Genomic DNA, 21464 nt, shown 5'->3' on the forward strand with positions numbered 1-21464 from the left:
AGTGATGGGGAATGATGTGATGTGGTAAATACGTTAATTTATTTTGACTTGGTCAAATACAAGTGTTCTCTTTTTTAGCATTTTGGTTTCTTTGTGTCTTTGGAAGTTCTAACATGTTTGAGCTGATGAGATGTAGTTGATATGTGATTCACTCGTTCTCCAAAGCTTACCCAAGAGCGTTGGTTTCGAAAAATAAAGAATGAGCAACAAAACAAAGCTCGAAAGCAATTGCTTTGTCCTTCACCAAGTTCCTATTCTCACTAGATTCTCCATCCAACTTGAATAGCGTTAGGAACCATAAAGCCATGTTAACATCTGCCAAAACAACTTCACAGATATACAAAAAACATGTTTCTCTCATTTTTAAGCTAAAAATAAACTTATGCTTCTAAATTCCAACACTGTCATTGAAGTCTAGTTATAACGCTGCTATAAAACTAGTTAAGACGGTGTATAAATATAGATACTTTAATTGAGTTTTACTACTGATACTATAATTAAGGATTGTTTTGATGGCCAGAGGTATAAAACCTTTCTTTACCAAAAATTATTATTTAAAATCATTTTTTTTGGATACAGTTGTTTAAATGCAAATTATAAACTAAAAAAAAATCCCTTTTCCAAAATTAATTTTATAAACTGTCTTTCAAATACAATTTGCATACTAAAGAAAAAAACTCAAACTTAAAACTCAATGACTTTCTTCCGCTTCGAGATGATAATAAATGGAAAAAATATTAAATTAATTTATCTAATCTTGCACATCATTTACATCGTAAAAGTAAAAAACAAAAATCCCTTTTCCTAAAATAAATATATGATCTACTTTTCCTAAAACGGAAATAGCCAAATCTGTCATGTAATGATTCTGAATGGAACGCATAACTTATGGAAAAATATTCTTTTGACATTATTTATTCCAGTTGATAAAGTGGTATTTTGAGATTAAAAATGTTACTTTTTGTATTTGTAAGAAAAGAGATATTAAAAAAGTAAAATAATGATGTAGAGTTTGTGTAAAAATTTATTGAACGTCAAAATATTAGCACCCTCAATTTATGGATAGAACAGTGAGTGTAATTTGTATGTTACGAAGGGTAGGAAATGCAAAATCTATAAAAGCCTGTGAATTATAGACTCTGTTTTTCTTTGACAAAAATGTCGATGCCACTTCACAAGTTCAATGGACAACTGTGACAAGCACTACATGACATGAGTAATTGCTGTACTAGCTTGCTGGAATTCGTTACACCAGTATTCTGCATGTTTCAATTTCCGTTTAAAATGTTTCAAAAACATAATCTGATGTGCTATACGTACTCATTCAGTCCTTCACCGTACATTGTACGAGTTTTCCCTCGTGCGGCCAGGTGCAACGAATGGAAATTAATATAGATACATTTTCTTATTGAATCAGTCGGTGGATGCATTTTGCAATCCAACGGTTTCAACGTTTCTGAACTTGGCTCAACATTTGAAGTCATTGATATGAAACTTGTAATCAACTTAACGTGAGGGAGGAGGATTCTGGAAAGAAAAGGATAACCCAATTATTTGGGTTAACATGTTTTTTTCTGACAAAGTGAATATGTTGTACAGATGTTGCCCTGGACAATATTGGTCGGGAAAAAATGAGTATAATACATGTAAACCAAATGTTATACAATGTGGATGGTTGATTAATGGGTAATGATTAATCAAGATTCAATGAAGATCAAAAAGAAGAAAAACAAAGGCGTGTTGAATAACGTTCTGCGAGATCACTTGTATGCAATCATCGAATTCCCGTGTAGTAGGACACTTTCCAATCATGTCACAGTTTTGTGCCAAGTAGAAAGGACATGTTGCATTATCGATCAACATCTTGGATGGTCCCATACCAACGGATCCTTGTCAAAAAAAAGGAACAATATACCTTAAGCATTGAACTAATCCACTTCTGGAAAAGGCATTCTCCAATAATTCCATGAGTTGAAATCCTCCTGTCATAATTCAAAATTGCAAATCAAATCTTATTAGTTGTAAAGTTCATAACCTGCAAAGCTACACGTTTTGGAGATTTTTATCACCTGCTCAACCAGAGAAGTGGGGGGGAACATGTCATTGACGAGTGTGTGTAATGATGTGTAGGATTTTGAATCAATACGGTGACTTGTTGCGACTTCACCCTATTAGTTTTCATGGCATTTTGTTAGTACCCTGTGAGAACTAAAGCAAATACTATGGTAAAAAAAAAACATCAATACAGGATGCACACCTTGGGATTGATAATAAATATCTTGCCCTTTGGGATTCCCATCTTTCTGTAACTAAGTTCATCGGTGTCTCTATTGCCAAACCCAGCATAGAATGGGTTATAATCAGAAGGGAAAAGTCTTTTGATATCCTGCAAAACATTATTATCAGAACAGGTGTGATGTCAGTAAGGAAAATACCTTTTGATGACACTTCTGAGTTGCTTGTGTTTTTGAAATTACCTCTAGACAAGCAATCTTGAACTCATGAGGTGCCCTTCTTATTACTTCCATCAGTTCAAAGCCACATAATAATATAAGAAGTCAGATGTGTATATTCAATAAAATAGGATGGATATCATAGACAAATAATTGATGACTGACTATAAGTTTTTTTTTTCTTTTCTTTAAAGCTTTGTAATTTCTATCTGTACAGATTAGGATTATAGATAATTCAATGCCAAACAAAATAATAGAAGTCCATATTCTTTTTGCTGTTGATAAACCAAGGAAAGTATATTAAAACTTTTAATAGCATCGTAATTCAACACCAATACATAAGGCCAGGCAAAGATATACCCAGCCACTTAACTCAGAACTCCAAACACATAATGATAAAATGACTAAATATCAAGAAGTCCATTAGCCTAACAGTAGTCAAAACTCAGAAAACACTTAATTTTGCTGAAATTCGTGCATTTGCATCACTTGTATGTTTTGGTCCACCATACCTTTTACTGTCTAGCTCACTTTGGTGATTTGACAACAGTATACAAGTCTTCATAAAGATGGAATTATCATATGTAAAGTATGTGTACATAAGCGGAAAGAGAAGTCATCATTTCATCCATGGATCACAAGTCGCTACATACACTGATATTGCAATAATACCTATTCAATGGCAATTGCTCTTACATTAAAAGTGTCTCACCTTCTCGGTAAAGAGAGGGAAATAATCCGTCAGGAGAAATGACAACAGGTCCATTGGGTAAGTTCTTGCCATCCTGCAAATATATGAACTTTTAGTATCACCTAAAGGTGGGGGATGCACTAGCTAGCAGAGAGAATTTCTATAATTCTGCTCTCCCAAGGGAAAACCCCCTTTACACCATGAAAACAGTTTAGAGCATTTACAAACTTGTACAATATACAATGGTATTTATTAATCTTTCTCTTAATTCCCTTAACCAACAAAGAGGCCCTCCTAACTACCCACTACATCACATTGGTTCCTTTGCCTCCTAGAATAGACCTTTAGTATTGGAACCTCTTGGTACCTAACAGAATTTTTACAAAGATAACTGACCAGTCAAGATGCAAAAATATAAAGAACATAAATTACAAAATTGAAGAGTTAAAAGTGATGATATCCAATTTTGAGGTATGGGAATTGAGTCCCATATTGGAATTATAAGATTCTGATGTGAGGTTTATAAAGCCTTGCACTCTGGCTAAACTGGCTAGCTTTTATGGTGTGGTACTCCCATACTTATCAATTGATATCAGATGACTTCAACACGTCTTTCAATTGTAACTAAGTGATAAGTAACACATTTTAAGTATGATTTGATTTTCATATGCTAATAATTATGGCTTCCACATGCATGCAATTTGACAAGACTAGAAGGGTAATGAAAGGTGATAACCCAACATCCTTACAACAGTTCATCTTGGACCAGATATAGAATTATCCTCAACAGTTTGCGTACCCATAAATACTCTTTTTTATTCATTTAGATATGTTGACTTTGTATACCATTTCACTGTAAATATAAGGATCTTATCCTATAGATCTATTGTGATCTGAAAACTTTACAATTAAAATAATGGAAACAACTCTAATTGCCATCTCTATATATGGTTTACTTATAAGTTTTACTGGGTTTGCCGCATCATCTTATTAGAAACAGAATAATCCTACTATAAAAATTATATTTTATTGTTTACAGAAGAGCTTGGTGGCTTCAGTACCTGTTTCAAGTTAACCAAAAAGTTCCTGGTCAGATAAGCTTGGACAATAGCACGGGCACTCAAAAACAGTAACTGGTATCCATTTTCCTGACATAAAAATACGATCTAGTATGAGACCTTAATCTTCGTGGCACAAAATACAGTGAAATAATGGGAAATCATGATAACATCAGGCACACTATGTTGACTTTTACATTATACAGATAGAAAAAGGTCAGCTCATACCCACTACACGTATCTGCATCTATACTATATTCCAAAGCAAGAGAAGGTAAGAAGAAAAGAAGTACTTAAGCAAAAAATAGTAATGTTGATTAGGTGTGCAAACCTCAAAACGAAACAGTAAAAAATTGTAAATGTTATTGAAAGAGGCTTGTGGGCATTGTCCATTACCATTTTAGGTGCATGGTATTCGAGTATATACTTTAATCGGCTGTATATCTCTTACTTTTCAGGACCTCTGTAACAAGTTTGTTACAATTTATTAGCTTAACTAAACTTTGTTAATTACAGTTTGATATCCTTGCTATAGTTAGCATCTGTACCATAGTTTGTTCCCTAGCATAGTTATCTCATATCTGTATAGTTATAAATAACTGAAGCTTAGAGCAGTGAAATCAATTTGCATAATATATATATATATATATATATATATATATATATATATATATATATATATATATATATATATATATATATATAAATTGCTTGAGTGTACATATAGACATCCATACACACACACAAATTAGCATAAAATTTCCCCAAGTGTTTGCAAAAACCACTCCAGATGTAACAAAAACTCTTCGTCTATAGTTCATCATCCCTAAAATAGAACACTGATTAAGTAAATACCAGTTACTTGGGAACTGAATGTTCTTTTCCTCTCCAAAGCCAAAACGCAAATATCATTACAAAAGTCAAGTCACTAATTTGAGAGTCATGTAAAACTTAATAATGTTGAGAACATTCAGAAATCACAACAACAACAAAGCAGGTATTTCATCACATGTACACTACACAAGATTCCTTTAACAGGATTAACAGGATTGACCTCATTAAATGTAAACATTAACAACCCTACTCCATCTCAATTTACATAAACTTCCATGTGAAAGTAAAAGAAATGTACATACTTTAATAGCTGAGAAAAGCCTTGCCACTCCAGACTGTGTCCAATCTCTGCCAACCAAAGGCATGACCTGCCCCAAAACGTCAGATCTGAAAGGAAGAAAAGGGTAAAGCACTAAGCAGTTGATACGAATTGAAACCAATGCCATAATAATGCAACTCGGTCTTATATTCTAGCAGGAATTTTTTTCTTATTTTAGTTCATGTTTCATATGTTTAGCTAGCCATAAACTCTGTCTATGGTTTCAAAGGCTGGTAAAGGACTGTTAAAGCTTTGGTAGTCAGCATAAACTCGTTAATATACGAAACCCATTCATCTACTAATAACAGCAAAAGCATTCATGTAAACAACTTTTTTCTAAGCCAACTATTACATTAATGTAAAAACAACCTAATAATGATAATACATTTCATAGTAAGTGAACATCACAGGAAAAAAGTAGAAGAAAAAGAAAAGATATATGACAATTCATTTCAAGATTTATAAAAAGGGATTGCCCTAATATTGTATGCACACAAGCTAATGATAGAAAGGTTGTTCATCCCACCCCGACAATCTGAATAAACATTATGTTAATGTATCATTAGACTACTCAAAGTCTAAACCTATACCATAAACAATAAAAAATGGAACTAGTTTCTCTTTTATATATTCCTTCATCCAGTAAGATCCAGAATTATAAATTATTACCAAAATTAGCATTTTAGAACCACATTCTGATTTCATCAAAAGTAATGTCCAAAGCAGGGAGCAGAGGTATTGTAATGAATTAACAAAAGAACAATAAACAGCATAAGAAATTCTATCACTGGTCTTACTTGGTCATTGTTCCATGTACATCAGAAATTACAATTATTGCATTCGACTTCCGTAGGTTAAAAGAACATTAAGAAGCATAAATAGAATTATCTCTAGTCTTACTTGGTAATAGTTCCATCTACATCTGAAATTACAATTCTTGCATTCCACTTCCATAAGTAAATATGAGCATCAACCTGTAACATGATTAAACATACCCGCTAAAGTAAGCAAAACCTAACTGTGTGAATAGTCATATGGAACTCATATTCACAATTAATGCCAAACCTGCTGTCTTCCAAGAACCCTGGAAGAGAAACTGAAGGTTACCAAATTTTGACCATCCTTGAGATTTAAGGATGCTATCATCTCATTCGATGGAACATTTGTCCTCACGAATTGCTTGCGAGGAGACTCATGCCTGGCAGATGTTGGAGAAGGTTCAACAGTAGAAGTTTGCCAATCAGACTCAGAATCTACAAATACATCCTCATTTGATTCACTATCAGTGTGCTCAATTGTCTTGACTCTTCTAAAAGGAATAGGCCAAAGTCTCCATCTGCGTCCAGACGAAGCTGGTCCAGAAACTTCATTTGTAGCCTTTACTGTATCGTCCTGTCTCACTGGAATTGTATCTTTGGGATCAACAGGTAAGTCTAAACCAAATACAGTCTTTCCAAGGACAAGAGGGGCAGCCTTTTCCCATCGCAGATAACTCTCTCTGAACTTCAAAACCAGATTTTCATTCTTAATTATGGATGATGCTGAACTTCTAAATTCCTCCGCAGATATCCGATGTGCTTCAAAAACCTCAGCAGCAGCAACCAAACCCATACCCACCTTAAGTTCGTGACCACACAGTGAGGCCTCAAATCCTGCACATATTTTAAGAAAAATAAAAATTTAATTTCCTAGAACAAGCCAAACTAACTTGAAGTGCAGGTGTTAGTTCTTACTCAAAGCAGAATGACATTGGTCCTCATCAATGGAAGTTACAATTTGAGGTTCAGTAAGTTCACTTTTCTTACTGCCATCTTCAAGTGTAGCAGTTTGTTCACTATCATCAACATGATCATTTGATACTGACTCCTCAACACGTTCATTATTACATTCAATAACATCTTTAGTACCGGAATGACTGCCAGAACCAGTGTCAACTTTCACTGATGCATCTCTATCAACCACTTGAGCTTCTACTTCTAATTCTGGAGAGCTGTGGTCATCAAAGGAAGAAGGCACACTAAGGGGAGATAACCTGTCACTTTTTCTACAATGATCGATGTTTTCTTGTTTATTTTCATCAGTAATTGAACCATTTGCAATGAATTTCTCTGCTATATTTCGAACCTCCAGTGAAGAATCTCTATCTTGTATATCAACCTGAATGTTTTCGTCTTTATTCTCATCAGTAATTGAAATATTTGCATTGGATTCCTCTGCTGAATTTTGAACCTCCAATGAAGAATCTACATCTTGTAAATCATCGTTTCCAGCCTGCTGAGTAAACTCACGTAATTCCAAACAACTTTTGAAGACAGTCTCTCTCTTCATACAAGATACAGCCTCTTCTGAATCAGTTTGCAAAAGATGATTTTCTTGATTTTGAATCACTAAGGTTTCCTCAGTGCAACAATTAATTTCCCCCTGTCTTTGAGCTTCCAACAAGAGCCCGGAAGTATCACCACCTACCTCAGTGTCATAACTACTAGAAGCATCCAGAGGACTAACATAATCAGCAGTCCAAGCATTTTCATCAGATATAAGTTCCCCATTGCCCTCATAGAAGTCAGTCCCTTCACCTGGGCCTAAATGAAATTGAGGATGTTTTAACTGAACATTGTCCTCATTCTGCTCCGATTCTGAGATAGGGGCCGTCAATACATGACCATCAACACTGACCAAAACCACCTCCGGATGGGAGCCCTGTGAGTCCATAAAATTATCCACGTCTAGATTCTCATATCTAGTAGAATCATATTCCGAAACATCAAGTGAACCTTCAAAAGAGGATTGATCATCTGGGAACTCATAAAATCTCCTATCGACATCAGATTCTGCCCTTTGAAGTTGTGACAAAACCGAGGAATGGCCTTCACCAGTAAGATACCGCACCCCTGAATCAGATATGCTATGGTCAAATCTGTGACCAACTCTACCATCAATGCCCAGATAACTATTATTTTTTTCATCGATTTCGACACCACCGTCTTCTTGACTACACTCAGAATTACCAGCAGTCCCATTTGACTTTATTCCATTATCACCACCATCATCATCCACCTCTTTTACAAAATAAGCCTCCCCGGAATTGTCAAGATACATGTGGAAGTGTGATTCAACCCCATTGACGTTTATCCGAACAACCTTTTCAGCACCTTTGAGGACACCTTGAAACTTACCAAAGCGAACATACCACGGCGTGCAGCGGAACGTGCCATCTTGCTGCTGAACAACAATGACATCAACCGCCCCACCAAATGGATGAAAAGGGGTCGCAACTGAATAGACACCTTGGGTTATCAAGCTTCCAACTTTGCCCACCACATTCATTCTTGGCAGCAACCAATGACCAAATCTTTGGGAGGCCCAAAACTAAGACCTCAAATTTCTTGAGTCCGATCCTGCTTTGTTAAAATCGCAACGGGTTGATACAACCATATACTTAAATTACTCACCAACCCACCTAACCCAAGATTGTCCTAATTTCTTGTTTTGTTTCCCCGTGATTTCAAAATTCTTGTTCAAAAAGAGCACTGCATGGCACTCGACAAAATTAACAAACGGAATAATGATTAAGGTGATGAAGTTCGAGCACCTCAATTTCAAGTCACAAAATTTCAACGTTTGAAAATAGAAAAAGCAGCTCAAGAAAGAAGGAGAAAAGGCGGCGAGACTTACAAATTGAGAAACCAATAAGAGAAGTGAAAAAAATTGAAGACGATTTGCGTGGTTTTAGCAAGAAGGTTTCTTGAGATTCTTGCAGGGCGTTGAATGCTGTTGGGTTTTTTTTCCTGGGGGTTTCCAACTGAAGACTTTTTTTTTATTGGGTTTATTTATTTTGTTTTGATGAACGAATGGATAAAGAGAGAAAAATCAGGTATTAGAAGTTTGAACAGTAACTACGAAGCAGAGCAATAAATAAATCGTGCCAACCCAGATTACGAACCGTGTGAGGGCTCTTCCGCCATTTCATACTAGTTAGTTGCCGTTGGAAATCACAAGTGTTTTTCACGACAATTTTATGTTTATATCCAGATCATCATCATACATACCATACAAACTTCCTGTAAGCACTTTTAAGAACTACAACTCTCTCGTGTTTAACGATCCAGCCTTTGCTACAATATTTTCTCACAAAATTAAATTAAAATAAATATTTATTTACCAAATAAAATTTCTGAATTCAACGGGGTTCCAATAAGTTTTTTTTTAGTCTTTTTTCTATTCTGATTCTCTCTATTTTTACCTTCTCTGACTCTCGTTTCTTATATTATGGGCCCGATCCATGACCAATGAAGAATGAAAGTAATGGGCCGAAAGAGTAAAAAAAGAAGGCTCTGTTGAAGGCCCACGGAATGTGTTCGCTCTGCGTAGGTGGCAAGTCATCGTCGTGAAGGAGTTCAGAAGCAGATTCAGATCTATGAATATGATGATACGTTGAGATCGGATTTGCTCACATTCTGAACCGAAACCAGAGCAATGGCCATGGCCGAAATGCGAACGGCATTCTCGCTGCTCATCTTCTTCTTCCTCCTCTCCCCCTCCACGGCGGAGATAAAGTCCCTCACCATAAGCTCCGATACCCGCCCCATGATCCTGTTCGAGAAATTCGGGTTTACTCACAAAGGCCATGTGTCCATTGCAGTGTCCTCGGTCTCCGTGGGCGTGCTCTCCTCGGCGGTGCAGCCGGAATCGTCGCGGTTGGGATTCTTCCTCCTTAACGAAGAGTCTCTCCTCCAAGTGCTGATGGAGATCCAACAGAACCCTTCCTTCTGCGTCCTCGACTCCCACTACATCCTCCTCCTCTTCACATTCCGCGACCTCTCCCCTCCCCCCTTGGCCTCCTTCAACCGCTCGTACCCGGTCACCTCCCCCAACGAGTATAGCCTCTTCTTCGCCAACTGCGCACCGGAAACCTCGGTCACCATGGTCGTCCACACCGAGGCCTACAATCTTGACTCCGACGCTTCCCGCGACTACCTCTCCGCCGGTCAGACCCAGCTCCCCTCCCTCTTCTTCCTCTTCTCCATAACCTACTTCGCCATCTTCGTCTTCTGGCTCTACATCTGCTACACCAACAGGCGCTCCGTTCACCGCATTCACATCCTCATGGCTCTCTTGCTCCTCATGAAGGCCTTGAATCTAATCTGCGCCGCCGAGGATAAGCATTACGTAAAAGTCACCGGCCTCCCTCATGGGTGGGACGTGTTGTTTTATATATTCCAGTTCATCCGCGTCGTTTTGCTCTTCACCGTCATCGTTTTGATAGGGACGGGATGGTCTTTTCTCAAGCCCTTTTTGCAGGACAGGGAGAAGAAGGTCTTAATGATTGTGATCCCGCTTCAGGTTCTGGCTAACTTGGCTTCCGTTGTGATTGGAGAAACCGGGCCTTTTATCAAAGACTGGGTTACTTGGAACCAGGTGTTTTTGCTTGTGGATATTATATGTTGTTGTGCTATTATTTTCCCCATTGTTTGGTCTATAAGGTCGCTGAGAGAGACTTCCAAAACTGATGGGAAGGCCTCGAGGAATTTGGCTAAGTTAACGCTTTTCAGACAGTTTTATATTGTTGTTATTGGCTACTTGTATTTCACCAGAATAGTGGTGTTTGCTTTGAGGACTATTGCGGCTTATAAGTACCAATGGGTGAGCAATGCTGCGGAGGAAACTGCTAGTCTTGCGTTTTATGTTGTCATGTTCTACATGTTTAGACCTGTGGAGAAGAATGAGTACTTTGTTCTTGATGAGGAGGAGGAGGAGGCTGCGGAAATTGCTCTCAAGGATGAAGATTTTGAGCTTTGAAGATCTTGATTATGGAATTTGAATGGATGTTCACGTGCTTACCCTTTTCTCCTTTGTTTTACTATACCCCTTTCAACCTTCTGCTGCCAGAGAAGTGTCCACAAGGGAATACTGCCTCTATATTTAGCTTCTTTTTTTTCTTGGTTAGCTTTGATGATGATGATGATGATGAATTCCGCGGCATAGAAAAAGGTTTCCTACTTTCCTTTTGTCCATTTCAAGCTATATGTCATTTTGAGAAGTTGTACCGGTGAGATCTTCTATTGATCGATCATATTGGATTTCTTCCATCAGATTTGGCGGGAACAGGTGCTCTGTACATTTCTCAATTCATTCATTAGTTTCTTACTTTATCCAAATTGTTCTTAGTCGTAAAATATTGTTGCTTTACTTACATTACTCATGTGTGTGCAATTATATCACGTTACTTTTATATAATAGGGTGTTCCTTTCATAATTCGTATTGCTTTTTTATTTAGTTTTGATATACAAAGACCCTGATTAGAGAATATTGGACAAATTCTTCAAAAAAAATTACTTAAGAATGAAAAATTCATCGAACTTGTCCTATAAGCTAAAATTAACTGATGTGCCTTACTTATGATGTAATATTTAATAATGAAGCAATTATGCTTCTTTAGTTGGTGAGTGTGCTATTGAATAGAGCATTTTTTGAATTGCCGGTGAATGGTTCATCAACAGCCAGGATCAGGCTCCACATTTTTTATCAAAAAGAACAATTGATGGGTGAGTGGTGCATTTTATTGTTAATCATATCACCTGATATGGAGTATAACCTGGGCTTTACAGAATGTAATTCTATTGTGATTTTTCTAATGTATATTTCTAACTGTATTACCAATTATTCTTTTTTGGAGGAGTCATTTAGGTCTAATTGGTTGACCGTTGACAGCTTGTGGAAATTGGGTGGTTTCGGTTGGTAGATGATAACTATCACACACCGATATTTCTAGCTCCCAAGTTTCGATGTTTATAATGTGTGTTAACAGGATAACCAACTTCGAATGGTTTCAGTTAAGAAAGAGTGTGTCTATAACATTTAGGAGTTTATAAGTTAGTTTGAACTTCAATTTTGATGTGCCAGTTTATTTTGTGCGGGATTCCCTTACGGAGATTATCTGAACAAAAAAAATGTACGTTGAACAAAATACAAATGAAAAAGTGAAAATAGAAAGCAAAAGTGATAAAAATTGCCCCTTTTTAGACACCCTTTTAAATTTTCCTTTGAAAGGGACAAACGAGACTAATTCTAGGGCGATCACCTTAGCAAGTGGTCCTCTATACACCATTCATAAATAATAGCCATTGAATTAATTCAGGATGCAACGTGGATTATGTGGTATAAGCTGTTTTTGAATTATTATTTTTAATGTAACTATATTAAAAAAAATTAAAAAAATGTTTAAATTTTATTAAAATGTTTACGATACATTTTAGAGTAAATAAGCACAAATGCATATATTGTTCATTTTATAGGCAACAAGTTTTAAATATTTAAATTGTTTTTAAACTTAAGAAAATTTCTGTAATTTTACTGGTATGCTTGAGATTATACCTGCAATTTGCAAAAAAAAAATGTTCTTACAAAGCTAAAGAGTTATAGTTTATAACTATTATTTTTAACAGTTTTTGTCCTTTTCAACTTCATGAAAAGTGTAAGAAAATCATCTTAAAATTATTTTCGACAAACTTAACCAAAAAAAAAAAACTTTTTTTGATTTAAATAATTTGATTTTGGGATATTACATCTTATAAAGTATACAAAAAATTTAGTTGAAGAGAAAAATGCCCATCTTGGATACACATTACTGAAAATAAATATATTTATAATTTGATTGGGTTTTGAGATCCACTTTATTTCAATGGCTATATTGCACAGAAAACTCTTGTAGCGATTGAATATATTTTAAAAAAATGAGCCTTTATGATGATTCTATTCTTTGTGATCTTGAAATTTTAGATTTTAATATTTTTGAGAAAGTGACAAGAGAATAAAAGTTGTCCTCGCTGAGTAAAAAGGGATAAACATATTTTCAATGTACAATATATTCTTAGGAATATGCATTTTTAAATTAGCGGAGACAAAACCTTCTTAGCTTTGTAGGTGAGAATAAAACCTTTTTGTGCTGATCGCCCTAACTATGTTATTCTCAATAAACTTTAAGCAATAATTTTCCCAAATGGATAACTTTCAATGAATACAAAAAAAATTCGAAAAGGTGACGCATCTAAGAAAGAAATATTTCAATTTATAAAAGATTGATTTATTCCCTCAATTTATAACAGTAGGTTAAATTAATTCTCAAAATTAATAAAATAAAATAATCTATGAAGTATACAGTATCAATTAATTTACTCTTTAAATTTATAATACTAAATCAAGTTAGTATATAAGAATAAAAAATGGTAAAATCGTCCTTAAAATTATATATCATCAATTTATTTAGTCTTTTCTTAATAATTAATGTCATCTAATGTATTAAAAAAAACAAAATTGGCACGTTAAATTAAATGTATGAATGACAATTAACTCGACACATTAGCATCTTTGCATGCCGATGAATGAAAAAAACTGAAACTAAGAGTGGAATAATAATTGATTTTTACTTCTTTAAATTAAACTACTAGTATTTTTTTTATCTATCCATTGACAAAATTTGGTAATTAGTCTTTCCATCAACATATTGAGAAAATATAATTATGACATTAATCTCAAATATAGTTGTGTAAAACATACATACACCATTGAATGAATTGGGATTCAACCTTTCCAATGTCATTGAAAAAATTTGAAACCATCCCTTTATGTTTGTACGTTTAACACAAGTCACAACAGAATAGATAAACAAATATGGTTTTGATATTTACATGCTGACAAAATATTATAACATTAATTCTTCATACAGTTTTGCAACAAAAAACCTTTTACTTATGCCTATTTAGTACATTCTAAATATAGTTGTGTAAAACATAAATAACTTAATGAAAAACCTTTTACTTATATCTATTTAATACATTTCACATTAATTATCCGTATAAAGAATATGTGTTATATTTTAGAATAACAATAGATTGGCACTGACATATATTTTAATAAGAAAATGAAAATTAATATATTAAACGAGTGTAAAAGTGTGTTAAAGTAATTTTTCTTATAAGTATGTAAAATAACTTTAAAGTGATATATTAAATATATTGTATGCTTAAGTTTTAGTAAAATTAAATTGTGCATTTTAAAGAAGATAAGTTGAAATTGCAGGTTGTAATGAAAGAGAATAACGCAAATAGATGTAAAAATGGATGTAAGTAAACGGGTTGAAAAGGTATTTTTATTTTGAGAAAACATAAATTCCTTATTCATAATTTTTTTTTTACTATCTCTTATATTTTCTGAAAGGTCTAATAAACAAGTTTTTATTTTATTTTATTTTATGATTTTTTTGAGCTATTAGATATTTAAGAGCAATTGTAGATAGTTAATTTTGAGTGTTCTTTTGAATACTTGGTACTTCCTCTATTCAAATCTCATCTTTTTGTTTGTGGAAGTTTGTATGTATGACAATATTTTGAGAGACTACAGACAGAGTTAAGTTTGTGAACAATAAATGTAATTATGTTTAGATTCTAATTCAGTGATATGATAGATGAATAAGTGTATAATTAATCTTGACAAATAATTTTTGGTTTGATTTTGACATTAACTAATTTCTTATCTAAGATTTTTGAGTGAAATAATTTACTGACGAGCTTGTGATATATAAAATTCAAGTATAGTTTTGGAGAAAATGAAACATCATAATAATGTTAGTCCAACGTAATCCTATTTTATAATGATTTGATCAATAACATTCTAGTATTCACCAATTAGCAATCTTGGTAAAATATTATATGATTTTGATGATAACAAATAATGTAAAGTTTTGATGCACCAATCTTTTAGTTTAAGTGTAATTAATCATCAAACAAATCAAACCATCAAAAGAAATTAAGTATAATCTTCACATGATCACCAAATTTTATACTATATATATGAATGACTTATGACTATCCAAATGACAGTCCTCAAAAGATCATGAAATGAAAGACAAAAAAGATGTAAATTTATATTTTAAATTTGCTAAGTCAATTTAAGAACGATCAAAGATGACTTACACATATGTATAAAGTTTCTAACATAATATTATACCAACTTATATACTATTCTACACTAAATGTAGTGTTGTCAATCCTAAAAATGAATATTCAATAAAAAAAATACATTACATATATAACAATTTGAGTAATATTAACATTCGAGAATAGTATAGGTCACTTCAGAAAATACTAACAGCAGAAAGCTATAGAGTTTTTTTTAGGATATACTTTGTTCAGGTGAAGTCATATGATTCAAATAATATTCTTATATCATAAATATAATATTTTAACAATATTTAAATTATTTTAAAGGATTTTAAAGTGGGTTATGCTAATTTAATTACTTTTCTTACTTGATGACATTAGTCATATGTAGATAAAAATATAAATATAGAAGTTGCATGAAATGAGAGTAACCTAGCATTGGTCCTAATGTAAATAATTTGTAAGTATTAAGTTATAATGATTTTTGCCACTATCAAGATTCCATAAGTGTGTGAGGAGTTATATATTATAAGTGAATTTAGTCGTTAGAATTATAATTATATAATAATTTAATGTTTACAATTGACTTATCTGAATTTATACTTTCATGATAAGATTTTTTCAATAATGTGCTCTGCTTCTCAGAGAATTAAGTGCTTACGACAATAATCCAAAATTTCATCATCAAAAGAAGTAGAGCATATAAAGATGGTAGAAACTATCTTGAAAAACCAAGAATTAGTTGTTGTTATGATTAATCTTTTCTCAGAGAGTCGTACCTGAGTTAGAGTAGGATAATGGGAGGCTCGAAAAGCAATGACAAGCGAGAAAGTCATCGGCTTGGTATGTCATGTGCACATATTCAAGGCATGAAGGAGAATCTAACTGTTGTTGAAAATCACAAGTACCAAGGTCATTAAATTTTGTGGAACAATTGGTGTTGGAATGCTTAACCACGAGTCTGAGATGGTCGAGGTGTGATTGAGGGAGCACAAAAACGCAATGTAGTCCCGTGTGGTGGCATCATAAACCAGTCCAGGTTGTGGAGAGGGCTTCTTCTCCCGTTGCATCAAGAAGCGGAGACCCTGTGTTGTCGTGTGTATAAGCTGTTGTCATGAGTGCAGATTTGATGGCACTTGGACTCAGATACCTAGGGTGGGCAAACTGCACTGTCTATCTGGACTATGAACCAATTATAGTTAACTATAAAATAGTTCAAATAAACTGGAATGACCTAAAAAATAGTTCCAAAAAAACTGAACTGGACTATTTTTTAGTTTAACTGACTGCAATACAATTTAGTAAATAGTTTTTTAATTCACAGTTCAGTTAATTATTTATTGTTCAGTTCAGAATTAAAGCTAAAGCCTAAAGAATACATAACAAGATGAAAACAGTTCTCCGTTACAAACAATTACAGTTCTCAATTAAAGCTAAACAAATATTTCTCAATTCACCTAGACAAATTTGAGACAAATTAGAGACAATTATAGACTTTTCTACTAAAGTGAGTTTCTTAAACTGAGACTAAGATTCATCAAGTTTAAGCTCAAGAATAGCATCTTCAATAGCTTGACCCAATTTATTGTCCTCATCAGTATTATGGAAGCAGTCTCTTTCCTTGGCATCGAGAACCAGTTCTCTCCATAGCTAGACCCAATTTATTGCCCTCATCAGTATTATGGAAGCAGTCTCTTTCCTTGGCATCGAGAACCAGTTCTCTCCATAGCTATTGATTAATGTTGCAGCATTTCCTAATATCCAAAGGCAGTATCTGAAGTAAAAGAAAAATAATCCAGTAGCTATATGCATATTGATATAACATGGAAATAGCACTAAAAAGAATGACCAAATTACAAGAAACATACTTAGCTCGGGTAAGAGCGACATTTGTTCTTTGACTATTGGAAAGAAAAGCTACTTTTCCACTCCCATTAGATCTCACAGTAGATAATATTATAATATCCTCTTCACTGCCTTGAAAACCATCAACAAAAAGAACACTAACTGAGAAGTGAAAATTAGAAAACAAGATGTAGTGGTTAAAATAGCCACAAAACATCACATTGAAATCATAAAACACCTAATGAACACTACTTTCACTTCCTATGAACCTGGAAATTTAATGCATACTTTTTTTAATGTATGAACTAAATCCAATTTCAACTATTTAGAAGAATTTTATCGAGGCTCTTAATATATTAAACTATAAAAATACTATATTGTGAAGCTAATTAAAATATTTACTAAAATGCAACCTTTTTTTCTCATCTTCATATAGAAGTTCTATAATGTTCTCTTAAATTAGAAACAATTAAATAAAAAAAACTATTAGTTAACCATAATTATTGTGCAATGAGAAATATAAACATTGAACGATATTAATCAACATGTTAATCATAATTATTACAATTTTAATATAAATAAAAGTATTTACCTTACAAAGTAAAAGAACAAAAAAAAGGTAGAATAGTAAAGTGTAATTATAACTTTGTTTTGAAACCTGGAACTTGGTTTATGAGTTGTTATAGGCAAAGCAACGTAAATAGTGGAGAAGCAAATGAAGTAAAAGCACAATGTTTGGGTGTTATTATATTATTATTACAACTGTTACAACCTACGGTTATAGAAATGCACTACCCATAAGCAAAATTTTCAAAGATTTATACTTCTTGGTTTTTGAGAGGATACAAAGTAATAGGTTATAATGGGCTTAAGATAGAAGCCGAATGGTATAAAGGCAGGAAACCGAACGGTAGAAAGGGGGAAGCGAGGGCCACCGAATGGTAGAAAGGGGGAAGCGAGGACCACCGAATAGTAGAAAGGGGGAAGCAAGAACCACCGAACGGTTAAGAGTGTGGGGTGCAGTACCGAACGATTAAGGGTGTAGAGAGTTTTGTTGTAATAGGGGAGCGGGTCAAAGCTGCTATAAATAGAGCTTTTGTAACTCTGTAGAGGATTATTGAGTGAATTCTTTGTAAAGTCTGAACTTTGGCCAGAAGAGGTGAATTAGGCATCCGTTAGGGCTAAGAGGGGGATTAGGCCTCCATTAGCGCTATTTGTGTACATTCTTTTCGTATCAATAACAAAAATTCATTCTTTCATTGTTCTTTTGGTTACTGTGAGCATTGATAGTTAGGTTTCAAACCCAGGAACCTAACAATGTTTTTTGGACTGCAGAGCATAAAGCCACTACCTCAGTCACCTACCACACATCCTGAATCCAATAACCACTGAACCTAGCAGCAATGGTTAAAGACACAAAGCCTTTAGCCTATGCTGCAAATGGCACCCCAAATATTTTGACCTCAGTGCTCCTCCACCATTCAAGATTGCTGAAATAAGAGCAGTCATACCAGAACATTGTTGGGTCAAGAACCCAAAGATATAAAATTACCTAATACAATGATGGCTAAAAATATAAAATTACCTGAGAAGCTGCAAGCCACTGAATTATGGTCTTTACTTCAGGAAATCCAAAGATATATTCCTTCTATAGAAAACCAACACAATCATATGCTCGAAAACTTTTCTTCAGTCAATTCTAGCCCTAAACAACACCTAGCAATCAAGTTAAATACAAGTAAGAAGATGTTTGTGAAGAACCCTACATTCTTTGTAAAATGCAGTTATTTCGCAAATCATTTCAATACGAAAGGACTTTAGAAGTCAATATCAATAATCAGATGGTAAGAATCAACACAAGAAAAAATACTGAGCATGGATTTCATCTGTCAAAAGCTAAACAAGACACAAATATGCCAAGGTAAAAAAATAAAATCACATCGAACAATTAATGCATTATGGAATTAACATCAACAACGCGACTAGGGTTCACACCAAAAGTCCACAGCGGCCTTGTAAACTCACCCTCCAAAGAATAAACTGATACGACCTTATTTTAAGACTCAATTTTATTTATCTCTTTTCAAAGGGAAAGGGAAAAACATTCGTACCTTTGGTTGCAGATTTGCTTCTCTTTAAGTGTTCTCAGAACCTTTGACGATGGTGGTAGAGCCTTCAACCGTTCGGCGACGGCAGAGAGCGGCAAAGCCTTCGATAGCGGCAAGCCTTCGACGATAGCGAGTCTTCGACGACGACGAGTCTTCGACGACGGTGAGTTTTCGACGACAGCGAGTCTTCAATGGCAGCAAACCTTCGACGGGAAGGTTCCACGGCGGCGGCCTTCAACGGCAACGAACGAGACAAACGAGATGTAACGAGAGGTCCGAAGAAAATTGTGATGGAGAAAGGAAATGGAAAAACGTAATTGTGATTGAGAAATTGTCATTAAAAAAAGAATTGGAAAAACTGAAACCATACTTAACTATACTTAAAATGAAATAAGTTCAGTATTTTTAAACTGAATTATTAACGAGTATAATTAGTTTTTAGTAAAATTAGTTTAAATTTTTTAAGTTAACTATATCCAACCCTAGTGAGCTTAGGACAAGGATCCCAAAAGGTTACAAGAAAAAACAAATAGTCTTATCATATTATTTTTTTGTAAAAATTGTTCGTATTTAGATTCATAGTTTTGAGAAAATGAAGGAGGAGAAACTAAAATGAAAATGTAAATTAAATAATAATTGGCTCATAAAATTTTCTATGTTCGAAGGGACAAAACTGGCGTGAACACCGCTAAGCGTGGAAGACAACCAACTTTCTATATTGGGAAGTACGTGACAAAGGAAACCCTAACATGTCTGCTTCATCATTTCATTTAGAATAATGATTTACGCAACTCACACCACGAGATAAATAATCATACAAAATAAAATTACAAGAAAACATAGTTAAAATTTGAAAATCCAACATGAACTAGGATAAAAACTATGTCTCTGATGATATCCAAATATTAAGAAACTATACATTTTCCTTTATAAGCCCACAAAAGAAGTTGACACAACCAAAAACAGTAGTAAAAATTAACATAAACCTTTCTCTGTAAGACATAAAATTTTACATTAAACGCACACTTGTACAAAAGTTAATAAAAAGAAAGCAAAGTGAAAAAAGATACACTAACAGATTCTTCTCACTGGATCATAAATAGAAACAGAGTATATATATATATATAAAGAAAAAGGAAATCGAGAACTTGGTTAAAAATAAAAAAATAAAAAATTCAATATTTATCGTGGACAACATCTACACTGGCGGAGCAGAACAAGACCCTTCGGAAAAACCTAGACAAAGCAGAACATGAGATCTCCTTAGCCTTACTCCAAACGAAGCACTTTCTTTTCCCAGTCTCGGGCTTTGAGTTGTTGTTCTCACATTTCTTCTTCTTCTTCACGCCAAAACATTTCTGAGCTTTGTCGCCGTCCTTATCTTCTTCCCTGGAGAAGGTGTAGCTTCTCAGATACATCTGCCTGCAGGAGATACTGTCCACCACCCTCGGGTGTCCGTACACATGGGAACCCTTTTCTCTGTTGGAACTCACTGACCTCACAAACTCCGCATCCGATTCCGGCCACTTGTAAAGGTTCACGTACGTTGCCCTCACCGGAACACGTGGGTCACGTGCATCGTTGAGGCAGTGCGATATGCAAACTGAGGTCATCTTTTCTTCTTCTTGTTGTGAGCTCTCTCGGGTGAGAGTGGGTATAAATTGAGAAAAGTTAAAAGAAAAAGAAGAAAAAACTTAGATTACAAGAAAAGGGTGTGGAAAGGAAAAGACTAATGATTGAATGGATTTGTAGTGGACATTATTTGTGAGGCTATGATGTGCCATGATTTGCAATGACTACGTTTTTCGGTGTTAGTTGTTGTGTGTATGAGAGTTTGTGATGTTGAAGGCTAGTTTAAAGGGTGTTTTGAAGCTTCCATACGGTGCCAAAACACAAGCCAAGTGGGGGGAATCATGTTTTCTTTCTTTCTTTCTTTCTTTTATGCTACATTTTCTTTTCTTTTCTGCACAAAAATGGTGATGGAAAAATTATATACCAAGAGTTAGGTACAGGAACACATGGATTTTGTGAAAAATAATAATGGATTTGACACTTCTCAAAATACAACAAAGGAGAACCAAACAATTTGGAGCATCTCTTGACTTTTCGAATGGGTTCTTATTTTGCTTTTTTCTGTGCTATAATAATGTCACGTTACATTTAAGAATTCCTACCAAATTTCACTTCAATGATAAAGTTGTTGACGCAAATTTTAAC

The 21464-nt window shown here is 34.3% G+C and overlaps 3 protein-coding genes across 4 annotated transcripts; 1 reads left to right on the top strand and 2 right to left on the bottom strand.

The window, feature by feature from the left end:
- Positions 1–1525: 1525 nt before the first annotated feature.
- On the bottom strand, positions 1526–9383 carry LOC124832033 (phosphatidate phosphatase PAH1). Of its 2 annotated transcripts, none has more exons than XM_088115069.1 (11): positions 9031–9383; positions 7089–8753; positions 6421–7007; positions 6256–6329; positions 5339–5423; positions 4206–4292; positions 3166–3238; positions 2478–2521; positions 2258–2386; positions 2070–2168; positions 1526–1982 (listed from the first exon to the last, which is right to left on the bottom strand). In XM_088115069.1, the coding sequence occupies exons 2-11, from the start codon at positions 8680–8682 to the stop codon at positions 1929–1931; spliced, it is 2826 nt and encodes a 941-aa protein (XP_087971195.1). In that variant the 5' UTR covers positions 8683–8753; positions 9031–9383; the 3' UTR covers positions 1526–1928. The 2 variants fall into 2 exon arrangements, with proteins under 2 accessions (XP_087971195.1, XP_047162105.1); XM_047306149.2 differs by having other exon boundaries at positions 7089–8885.
- A 282-nt stretch (positions 9384–9665) lies between these two features.
- On the top strand, positions 9666–11663 carry LOC124832025 (protein CANDIDATE G PROTEIN-COUPLED RECEPTOR 7-like). Its single transcript, XM_047306137.2, has one exon. The coding sequence runs from the start codon at positions 9832–9834 to the stop codon at positions 11152–11154; it is 1323 nt and encodes a 440-aa protein (XP_047162093.1). The 5' UTR covers positions 9666–9831; the 3' UTR covers positions 11155–11663.
- An 8462-nt stretch (positions 11664–20125) lies between these two features.
- On the bottom strand, positions 20126–21171 carry LOC124831833 (uncharacterized). The gene has a single exon (XM_088091924.1). It carries the CDS (start codon positions 20858–20860, stop codon positions 20423–20425), a length of 438 nt encoding a protein of 145 aa, XP_087948050.1. The 5' UTR covers positions 20861–21171; the 3' UTR covers positions 20126–20422.
- Positions 21172–21464: the final 293 nt, after the last annotated feature.

Source organism: Vigna umbellata, chromosome 5 (assembly GCF_029865625.1).
Source record: "Vigna umbellata cultivar VRB3 chromosome 5, Vumbellata_1.0, whole genome shotgun sequence".
NCBI classification, from domain to species: domain Eukaryota; kingdom Viridiplantae; phylum Streptophyta; class Magnoliopsida; order Fabales; family Fabaceae; genus Vigna; species Vigna umbellata.

Coding starts and splice junctions, on each gene's coding strand:
- LOC124832033 (XM_088115069.1), bottom strand. CDS start 8,682: ATGAATGTGGTGGGCAAAGTTGGAAGCTTGATAACCCAAGGTGTCTAT. Junction 7,008..7,088: donor CCAATGTCATTCTGCTTTGA/GTAAGAACTAAC, acceptor AAATATGTGCAG/GATTTGAGGCCTCACTGTGT. Junction 5,424..6,255: donor GTAGATGGAACTATTACCAA/GTAAGACTAGAG, acceptor TCTTCCTTTCAG/ATCTGACGTTTTGGGGCAGG.
- LOC124832025 (XM_047306137.2), top strand. CDS start 9,832: ATGGCCATGGCCGAAATGCGAACGGCATTCTCGCTGCTCATCTTCTTC.
- LOC124831833 (XM_088091924.1), bottom strand. CDS start 20,860: ATGACCTCAGTTTGCATATCGCACTGCCTCAACGATGCACGTGACCCA.